Raw genomic sequence first — 10284 nt, 5'->3', positions numbered from 1 at the left:
ACTGTAAGTGTACTGGGCTGACTCAGGTCTTCTGATTAATATTTTTGATTCTTGCCTACATCTCATTTCCTTTTGGGGATGAACACTTCATTGCACTTGCCTTTGCATATGATGACAAGCACACAGCACCATGATAAAGCATTCCTTCAGTCTCATTTATCTGCTGTTTACTCCAAAAAGACCAAGCCTCCAGTTCTGAAAGGCACTTGGAGTTACAGGCTGCAAACACCACTAAATATCAACAGAGCTCAAACTACATGTAGTCATTGCAAAACTGCTGTGCTAGAGATGAACATGTGCTGATGAAAGCCACCAAACAATGATAGCTCAGACTAGCACAGTGCTGTCATTGTTATATCCCTTTTTAGCATAGCTTTTCATTTACTGTAAGTGTTACTAGATATTTATTACTAGCATGGCAGAAAGAGCTAATGGGTTACACAGCAGGGGCCAGCAATGCATAAATCTCTGGGATAATACTTTCCATAAAAAAAGAAGATGACATGTAATAACCCTTCTTAAAGAGTCATTAGGAGAATTGTGAATGATTTAAGCATTTTTTCCTCTGAAGCTGAAGATTTGTGATCTGTTGCAAATTTATTTCTAACCATATCAACTCCATAAGGCCTTTGCATCTCCAATTTGTTAAAAAAATTTGACTGGTTAACTTTGTAACATTAAGCTTCAGGCTGAAAAATTGTTACTTCTCGCGTTTCATGTATATACACCCATGTGTTAAGAGCCTGGGGGAAAAAAAAATCATTTTTCTATCTTATGTCATAAACAGAGGGAAAAAGTCACCTCTGGTCCACATCAGATGTGTGTGACTGGGTCATCTAACAACACACAATTCCAGTGGAATGACAGCTTGAGTCATGAACTCCTACTCAGAACAGGGCCACCCTCAAAGTCACAGGATGCTCAAAGCCTTGGCCAGTCTTACTCCAAGTGTTCCAAAGAATGAAGGCTCCACAACTTCCCTGGGCCTTGCCCCAGTATTTGATCTCTTCTTAGTATTTCATTGGAATTTCCCCCGTTGCAAACTGTGTACATTACACAGGATCAGCACAGGCCATTGCACAACTCACCGGATGCTTCTGGGCTTCCTCTGCTGCAGTGCAGCTGTTCAAAATGCAGGTTAAAGACCCAGGCATGATTTTGAAACTATATCATCCAAGAACACAGAAAAGGTCCTGCAGTGCAAAGTGCCACAGTTGTAAGGAAAGGATGAAGTTCCTTCAAGCAGTTACATCTGCAGCAGCAACAGTACTGGGGCTTTTAGTGGCATGAAGAGCAAAGAGCAACAGAACTTTCCTGAGAATGATGGAAAGGAATTAAGACCTCTGCCCAAGGAAAGAAGCAGCTGACTATACTTCATATCAGAGAAAGTACTCCCAATTTGCTGATTTCAGTTTCAAACAGGAAACTGACTTGCTTCAAATATTTCTGCACATTAAATGAAAAATATCTTAAACTAATTAGGGATAAATATAACCTGATCCACTAACATGCTTCTACAAGCATGAAATCAGATAAATTAGGATCTTACTTAAACATTTGTTTACACGTCTAAATGCCAAGCCTATCAAAAAGATACTATTATTAAAATATTAAGGCAGTATACTTACACCATACTGCTCACTGGGTCTGCTTCATTCCTGTATCTGAGAAAGTACACTCAGAAGTCCTCAGAAGAAGTATTGAAAGTAAATTAAATACTCTAACTTTAACAAGCCTCAAAAATCACAAGTGACAGGAAACACAGAATACTTATTTAAAATAGTTTTTAATAAAAATGGAAGTTTATTTATATGCTTTACCTGATTCTCCAACAATGTTGCACAGGTTTTATTTTAGAAACAGGAATACAGATGCTCAACAGGTTGCCTGCATTACTAAACAGTCTTAAAATTGAATTAGAAATAGCATTCATGTTTTGTATCCTAGGATGGACACCAACCAGAGGTACTGCATGCTGTCACTTTTGGTTCACCAGAAAGATGAGCACACAGCTTATGTGCTAGCTTCCATTTCAATCAGGCAATGCTGTTGCTAATCAGCAAGAACTTATGTCTCACTGAAAGGCTTTTGAAATTTGCCTTGAAGAAAAACTCTTGGAACACGCAAGTCTTCTTTCCTATTCACAGTTTCTCGCTGCACATATTCATTGACCACTTGCTCATATCCCTCAGCCTTGAAAAGCTGAGATAAGAACTCTGGAAGAGAATAATAATAAAAAAAAAGATTAAATATTATGTTTAAGCTATTTTTAAAACACCAGACAGCATTTATATAAGCATATGCTCTTATGTGTTACAGTGTGAAAATCACACAGGCCTTCAGATTTCAAGCTGTTCTATGTGGGCAGACTGCTGAACAAAAATCAATAAAGATCTCCTTTAGAAACATCAACCTAAGCAAAACAGCTTGTAAAACTGGGGCTTAAGCTAGTTACTCAGTTGAATTTTCAAAAATTGCCACATCTCTTATTTTTATTAAGCCTTGTCATTCTTGTTGTGACTGACACCACCAATGCATCATCCCTTTGTGCAGCTGACCTTCACTACCTGAATACATCACTTACTGTAAATATTTCAAAGGTAATCCAGCTGTGCAGATGCACCTCTGCTCAGGAAAGAATAACACCCTATGTTTCATGCAATTGCTCAACAGAAAAACTGACAAAATACAAAGAGGATATGGTGGTACCAAGACTCCACTAAGCTGAATTGAAAGTATTTTCCATAAACAAAAACATTTTACTCAAAGCTTATCTCTCTTAAGGAAGGCAGAAGCACCTCACGAACAGGGTGACCTGTGCAGCAGGAAGGTCTGCTCATGCTATTGACTTGTCATGTTAATGAAAAATTATCATTTTTCCTTTCCTGCACCTCAATTCACTTACTCAGGCAGCAATTTCACAGTAAATTTAAGCCACTCTGAACTTGTGTTACTTGATAGAAAACAAAGACATTGCATTTTTCACTACTCAGGGGGATTAGCTTGATGAAACAGCAATCATGAGGGTATAGGAACCACCAGAAGAGATGAAGTGTTGAGAAAGATGGGACCACCCACTTTGGTGGCACTGCAGGATTGTATCAACCCAAGGCCACCGTGGCTGTAAACATCCTGTGTTCATGTAAAATGGGGGACCCACACCAATGAAACATAAATAAACTGCACTCAATTGTGGACCTACTGAAATCTTATTGTAAGGAAGTTGCACATATTTCATAATACAAAACTACAACCATGCATTCCTTCACAAATTTAGTATTATTTCAAACAGTAGAAGAATGGATTTGTTTTTCCCATGGAATAAGTTCCATGTTGTTATCTGAGGCCAGACATATTATAAATAAGTATCATTCAAATCACCCCATGCAGGAATTACTTGGTGTACTTGTACTTGTACCAATGTAGTGCTAAAGAAAAGAAAAATAGCAAGGGTTGCAACCTCTGTGGAAATAATGGGAGTCATGTTACCAGTTATAAAAGAATTCTCAAGCATGAAGCAATGTTTATATGAAAATCTGTGAAATGAATGAGATCATAATGATTAAAAATGGGATAGAAGTGATCTGTGAGACAATCACAGGCCAGCTCAAGGAAAAACTGGTGACATTAGCAATATAAAATAAATTCTCTCTTTTCTCCTTCTTTCCTCTTCCTCATCCCTACCTCAGTTCTTCTCCCAAGGGAAACATGCATACTAGCAAGGAACTTCTCATTCAGAAACTATTCTAAAACACAATAGAAATGAGATCTAAAATTCCACAGCTAGGTCAGTCTCTTATTTGTTCCATTTAGCATCCATTCTCTTTCTAAGAGCTAATTGTTTAAACAGAACTAAAAATCACTCAATAAATAACAGTTCTAGAAATGCTTCAATGAAGCTGTAGCAGTCTGCATTATCTTAGATTTCATCATTGTCCTATGAAGAATAGGGGGAGCTCAGACAAGATTAATGTTTTTTATATATCAGAAGCAATTAGGTAATATGTTATGGCATAAAATATGAATAACATTTACTTGGCTCCAAATTGGTCTCTTCAGCAGCTGTATTTTGCTTTAGACTAAGAACAAAGAGCCCCGTAGAAATAAATTCACAGGTCTTACTACACAATGCCCTACAAGTGATAGGGGGGAGTAATGAGTTTAGCATGAGGAACTGGGAGTTAGAAGCTATAGCCAAGCTATCATCCCAATTCATTGTGAGAGTCTAAGCAAATTCCTTCACGTCTCTGTGCTTCAAATTATCCACCAGTAAACTGCAATAACTACCTTCCTCCTAAACCATTATGGGCACTGAACAAAATCTGAATACTGCATCACATGGAAATGGTTTTTTGCATTGTCTTCACTAAAAAACAAACTCCAGAAGACAGTGACCACAGCTAGTCAGTGCTATCCCAGCAGGATTTGTGCATGAGTTTCTCAACGCTGCAGACATGGCTCTGCTTTTAGAATTCAACAGACCTCATCCTGCTCACCAGAAATAGCCCTGCACAAAGAATGATGCCAAAAGAACTGCTTACTTGCTTCATGAAGATCATCAATTCTCTTACTGAACATAGGTCTTTTCTTCTTAGATAACAAATCTGAGTAAAATTCAGCAAATTCAGAAACTGCTGCTCTTGGAGAATTACAGCACATACAACAAGCTTGTAAACAAGAAAGTGCTCTACCACGTTCTGCCAGTCTAAATAACTGATTCTTACCAAAAAGAATGGTAAACAAAATAAACCACAATTTAACAGTTCATCCACACAAAAAAAAACTTCCATGGGCATTTTGGCAGTTCCCTGGAGAAAGCTGAAACAGAAGATTCACAGAAAAGAAAGCACTCTACAGTATTGTCTTACCTACAGTAAAAAAATATGATCTTGTCCCATCTTGTCTGACATAGAAGTTTTCCCCAAGTTTGTTGCTGGATTTAAACCTGAGCATTGCATGATCATACAGGCCATAGTCTCGGAACAGGACACACTTGCCTGGTTTTAATACCTGTCACATAATACACACATGCTTTAATAAGCTAATCATAGATTAGATTTAGTCATATATAGGTATATTTATTTGTGCACACATACAGACATAGGTAACTAAGACAAGGTAGACTAATATAGTCAATACAACAGTGAGATAAATATCTACACCTGTAAATAGATACAACAATATAGATATAGATCTATAGATATATAGATACAATTCATTCCCTGTGCAACAAAAAGGTTGTGTAAAAACTGGATTGACTCTTAAAAATGTTTCCCCATGAACAAAAGACTACAAATAGTTTTAGAATACCTGTTTGGGTGCTGATCAGCTAAATCAGCAACACTCTTCAAAGACAGAAGAAAGAAGAAAACATACAGTTTAACAAAAATTCCCATCAGGGTAATTTTTCTGTTGGCTAGTATCCTGTTTAGCACCTGATTTTGTTCAATGGTTAACAATAAAATTTAGAATATCAGGACATTTCTTTTTTCACAAGAGAAAGAAAAATGTTGCAATATGTTGAGAAATTAATAAGGAACCATTTTAGGAAAATGCATTATGGATTTTTAAAATTGATTTTTGGTAAAGAAAGCAAGCTATAAAGAGTTTAAAATTTATACATGATCATTGCCTGTGCTGATTTTACATATCTAAATATCTAAATATTTATGTGAACTAATCCTGATTTTGGAAAACAGCTGGAGATATACAAAAAAAACCCCCTAATATCCCTTTTTCATACTACCGATAATAAGCCAAATAATATAAAAACATACAAGATCCTTAATACACACATATGCAAAAGTAAAAAAAAAAATGCTGTTTTCCTCTGCAGGAAATATGTCAATATATGACATCTCAGGAAAATTCAGAACAATCACAATTCAGGTTGTTTAAGCCACCCTTTGGATGGGCCTATCCTAGTCTATCAAATCACATAGACAGCTTAGGGGAGTGAGTCTCTCTAGAGAAATGTTGACTTCTAAACATTCCACTTTCAAGTCATCACAGGTCAAATATTTTTAATAATAACAGGAACATTCTAACTGCAGGTCATGGGATCTCTGGAAGTTAATTCTGGCTCACTATCCTTTGGCTCACACTTTATGAACACAGACATCTCTGCAATATATGAACATTATTCACAGCATAGAATCCAAGTCACAGCTTTAAAATCATAGAGTCATAGAGTGGCCTGGGATAGAAGGGGCCTGAAAGATCAACTGGTTCCAACCCCCTCTCATGGACAGGGACAACTTCCACCAGATCAGATTGCTCAAAGCCCCATCTATCCTGGAATTGAACACTTCCAGGTGTAGGCATCCACAACTTCTCTGGGCAACCCAATTCTTCTCCCTGAAGAATTCTTCCTACTATCTAATCTAAACCCACTCTCAGTTTGAATCCATTCCCCCTTCCCCTGTCACTACATGGTCTTTATTGTAAAAATTCCTTTCCATCTTTCCTGTAGGTCCCTTTCAGGTACATGGAGGCCATATTTTATATATCTTTTTGTTACACTCAATGGCATGAATTAAGCCTCAATCCAACCAATCTCACAAAACTAGGAGAAAAAAAAAAAGGACATTGTAAAACATATTTTAGTCCTGCATATTCAGCAAACTAATGAAATACATCCATGGAACATAATGTGAAAAATCACCATTGCAAGAGAGGAATTTTCTCAGAAAAGAAATGGACATTTGAGCTAAAAAGAAGGAAAATGCTTTAAAGGCTGTAAAATCAGCTGGTTTTACCTTGTAAATGTTCCTCAGGACAAGATGCATTTTGTCAGGATGAACAGCAGAAAGCACAAATATAAGTGTGACAACATCCACAGAATCTGCTGGTATATTGTCTAGAAGATCATCTTTGGTAAGGTCACACTGGAACACTTTACATCTTTCAGTACTATATAAGGCATTTTTCTAGGGAAATTAAAAGAGGAAGCTTTCACTGAAAATTAACAGCATTTGTTGCTACAATAAAGACCTTGTGAAATTAACCAGTAGAGAGACACAGTGGCAAGAGAATATTAACTTCCAACAGGCGGCTACTGCAATGAGAAATTCTTTGCTGCTAACTACAATAGTGAAACTACAACTAGTACAAGAGTCTCTTCCCATGAATTTGAGAAGCAATGTGCATTAAGACAATTCAGAAAACATACTATTTCTGTTTTACCCCTGCTTCTACTCTTTAAAGAATACATAAATACTACTGAAAGAAATTATGTATTACAGGGTGATGACAGTAAAGCTCTGGAGCTACAGGTAGGCTGCAAATGGTTGGGGTTTCTGTCACATAATCTGCAGCTGAGCTGCTCTAGCCCACAGTTTGCTGGGAAAAAAAATAACCCAAAACAAAAAAACCCTGGTCTTGGCAAAAAACAAATTCAGCAAGGGCTGTGGAGGCAGATGCCATTAAGTCATCCAAAATCCAGGGTACACACTCAGCCCAACCTCATCTTGGGGTGCAGCCACAGCATCCCAGGGAGCTGCTGTCCTCTTCTGTTTGCCACAGGTACTTCTTCCCATCTTTCCCATGACAAATGCTGGCTGTGTCTTGTGGTTCTTGGTCACAATGCTTTCAGTTAACAGATATATAGAAATTTACCTGTGATTACAAACTTAATAAGGACTTTTAAAGCCCCAAAGCCCCCACCAGCCCTGCTGCAAGGCTCGATTTTGGACTGCAGCACCCACGACTAAGTGTAAACACACCGACTCCTAATCAGGTTACAAATTTCTTTAACAATAACTTTCCCAGCCTTGTTTTCAAGGTTCTCCTTGGGATTCCCTCTATTAAGGGCAAGCTTCCATGATAAATAAATTTGGCTTGTTACTGCACAGTCAGCAGAGACATAGTAGTGCTCCCAAAAACCACTATCTTCACAAAATCATTCAAGTAATATACCATAATGCTCTAATTTGACACTGAAAAGCCAAGTCTTGAGCAATGATTTGGCTTCTTACATAGGATCTCCACTGAAATACATCACTCTCAATTTTTTTTGGCAAAGCATATTCTATCATTCTTACAAAAAGAAAGCCAAGAGAAGTCTGTTGTTACATTCATTTCGAATTTTAGAAGCTTCTAAAAACACTCTGGAAGAAGTTTCAGATATCACACCAACCTTCACATACTCAACAGCTCTAGGAGAGAAATCACAGGCATATGCAAAAATATTCAGATCTTCTTCTAAGAGTGGAAACAAGCAGTTCCCAACTCCGCAGCCTGCTTCCAGAATGGTCAGTTTTTGATCTGCAAACTGGGGAGGAAGCAATACAAGACAAAACATATAATTTTTGTTTTCTCATCATATGAGCAGAGGCACTGTTCAACCAGCATTTTAAAAGCTATAATCAATTTTAATTATGATTCTTCAAATAAACCAAAGTAGACAGCCACTGCATAATCTGACACTCAAACCCAGACATCCTGATTTCTGCAAAATTATAAATCATTTTAGAACATATTAATATTTCTTCAGTCATCTACCCCTTAAGTTATCAACAGATTTGTGCCATTTCTGTCTTGTCTTTTATTCAGCTATAAGGAACAACAGATGCATCTGGCTATTCCCCTTAACTGTGTTCAGCAATTAGCCTGCAATTCTGGATGCTTTTCTTTAAGGCAGTGTACTGAAGTGCACCAGCTTGCACACAGAGAGACAAGCTGTCTACTTTGGGACTCGAAAACCAAATATTCCAGACTTCATTCTCAGCATCCAGGATGCTATGAACAGCATCCCTACCTAGTAAGGGCCAATTATAAACTGAAACTGAACTGATCCATCTGATTCTGAGAAGTTATCTTTGATTTTAAAAGTAAATACACAGAGCACTGCAAACTTTACATAAGTCAGCTCTTACACAAATGGCTTTGTCCTAAGTAGTATTAACTCCCCTGGAAGCAACTGACTGGAAACAATCAATCCCATCTTTTACAGCAGAATTGCAGATCTCACCTCACGACATGCCTTTAACTCTTGAAACTCTCTGGTTGTCCAATGTCTGTCTTTGAAGAAGTTGGTGCTGTTTCTTTTGTAAAATAGATCCCAGTTCTTCTGTGCCTCTTTCTCCAGTTTTAGTTGTTTGAACTCAGACACCAAAACCTTATCATTTGCCAGTTTTTCTGCTTCTTCTGGGCTAAGGACTCGAGCACTGTGGCCTTTTCTTTGGAAAGCACTATCTTCAGTAGCTGTTGTTACTATATTTAAGCAATTGGCTGATGCTTCTTCTTGGAACATCCTAGATTCTTTCACACAAACATGAACACCAAAGACCCAAGGATGATTTCTTTTCTTTAGTGTATAGCTCCATCACTTAACAAGTAAAATAAGTGAGGATCTAAAAGAAGAATTAAAAATGAGAAATAATTACAGTATGCACTTACTACAACTTTAGTGATCTGTCCTACCTGATGGACTTACATGTCACCAGATTTCTCTTAATTTCAGAAAACCTTCATCTAAACTAAGTGTATACAACATCACACTGATGTCAAAGTTAAAGGAGATACTTCAGAGTCTCCTGGTCTTCCCTCTGCATCCTAGAAAGCTACCCAACAAGAAAAAGATGGTGTAGCTCTAACTTTACTTTCACTAAATGAGACCTGAGAGGCAAAGCAAGGGCTTTGTTTCTCATTAACCTCACTTAGAACACTTCAGAAAAACAGGTAACTGAAGAACAGATGACATTTAAATGTCACATTAAAATTAATGAAACAAAGTGTATTCGTGTTAGCATTTCTCCTTCCTGCTCTCAGCTCAGTGAGAAAACACTGCTGAAAACAACAGCATTTATAACACCACGTCGCCTAAAGAAGAGAACAAAACCACTCCTGTGGCTGAAATGCCCAGAGCTGGCCTGTGCCAACATTCCTCCCACTACCTCCTCCTGAGGATTCACAGGTGGTTTTATTTTCAGAAGTAAAAAGAGCTGTGCACAGGCTGGGAAGGGACTCAAGTATTTTCTCTGATGTTAAACTGGTTCTGACATCTGCCTTGTCATAAACGTGCAGATCCTGGAAGATGGAACATGTAAATTAAATCCTGCATGGCCCAGTAGCTCCCAGGGAAGCAAACACACACCACTCGTGTACATCAGTGCCCAGAGCCAGGCACTGGTGTCAATTTACCAAACAGGAATTGAGAAAAACACAACACACATCCTAAAACAAATAAAAAAAGAGTACTTCACTTATGTATTTTATCTTATGATACATACCATGGATTGTATGTACATGTTATATATGCTCTATATGACGCTATCATGATAT

At 37.7% G+C, this 10284-nt stretch overlaps 1 protein-coding gene across 1 annotated transcript in view; it reads right to left on the bottom strand.

The window, feature by feature from the left end:
* Positions 1 to 1780: 1780 nt before the first annotated feature.
* METTL6 (methyltransferase 6, tRNA N3-cytidine) overlaps positions 1781 to 10284 on the bottom strand; it is a 9290-nt gene continuing 786 nt past the window's right edge. Inside the window, exons 2-6 of the mRNA XM_083861424.1 lie at positions 8972 to 9353; positions 8138 to 8272; positions 6759 to 6929; positions 4869 to 5010; positions 1781 to 2216 (exon numbers count right to left, since the gene is read on the bottom strand). Coding sequence (XP_083717550.1) covers positions 2068 to 2216; positions 4869 to 5010; positions 6759 to 6929; positions 8138 to 8272; positions 8972 to 9253 — 879 coding nt within the window. The 5' untranslated portion in view covers positions 9254 to 9353 and the 3' untranslated portion in view covers positions 1781 to 2067. The remainder of the gene's footprint in view (positions 2217 to 4868; positions 5011 to 6758; positions 6930 to 8137; positions 8273 to 8971; positions 9354 to 10284) is intronic.

This window comes from Zosterops lateralis (genome assembly GCF_965231275.1).
Source record: "Zosterops lateralis genome assembly, chromosome: 1".
Classification (NCBI taxonomy): domain Eukaryota; kingdom Metazoa; phylum Chordata; class Aves; order Passeriformes; family Zosteropidae; genus Zosterops; species Zosterops lateralis.
The sequence above is the reverse complement of the archived record's forward strand: the minus strand, read 5'-3'. Positions and strand labels throughout refer to the sequence as shown.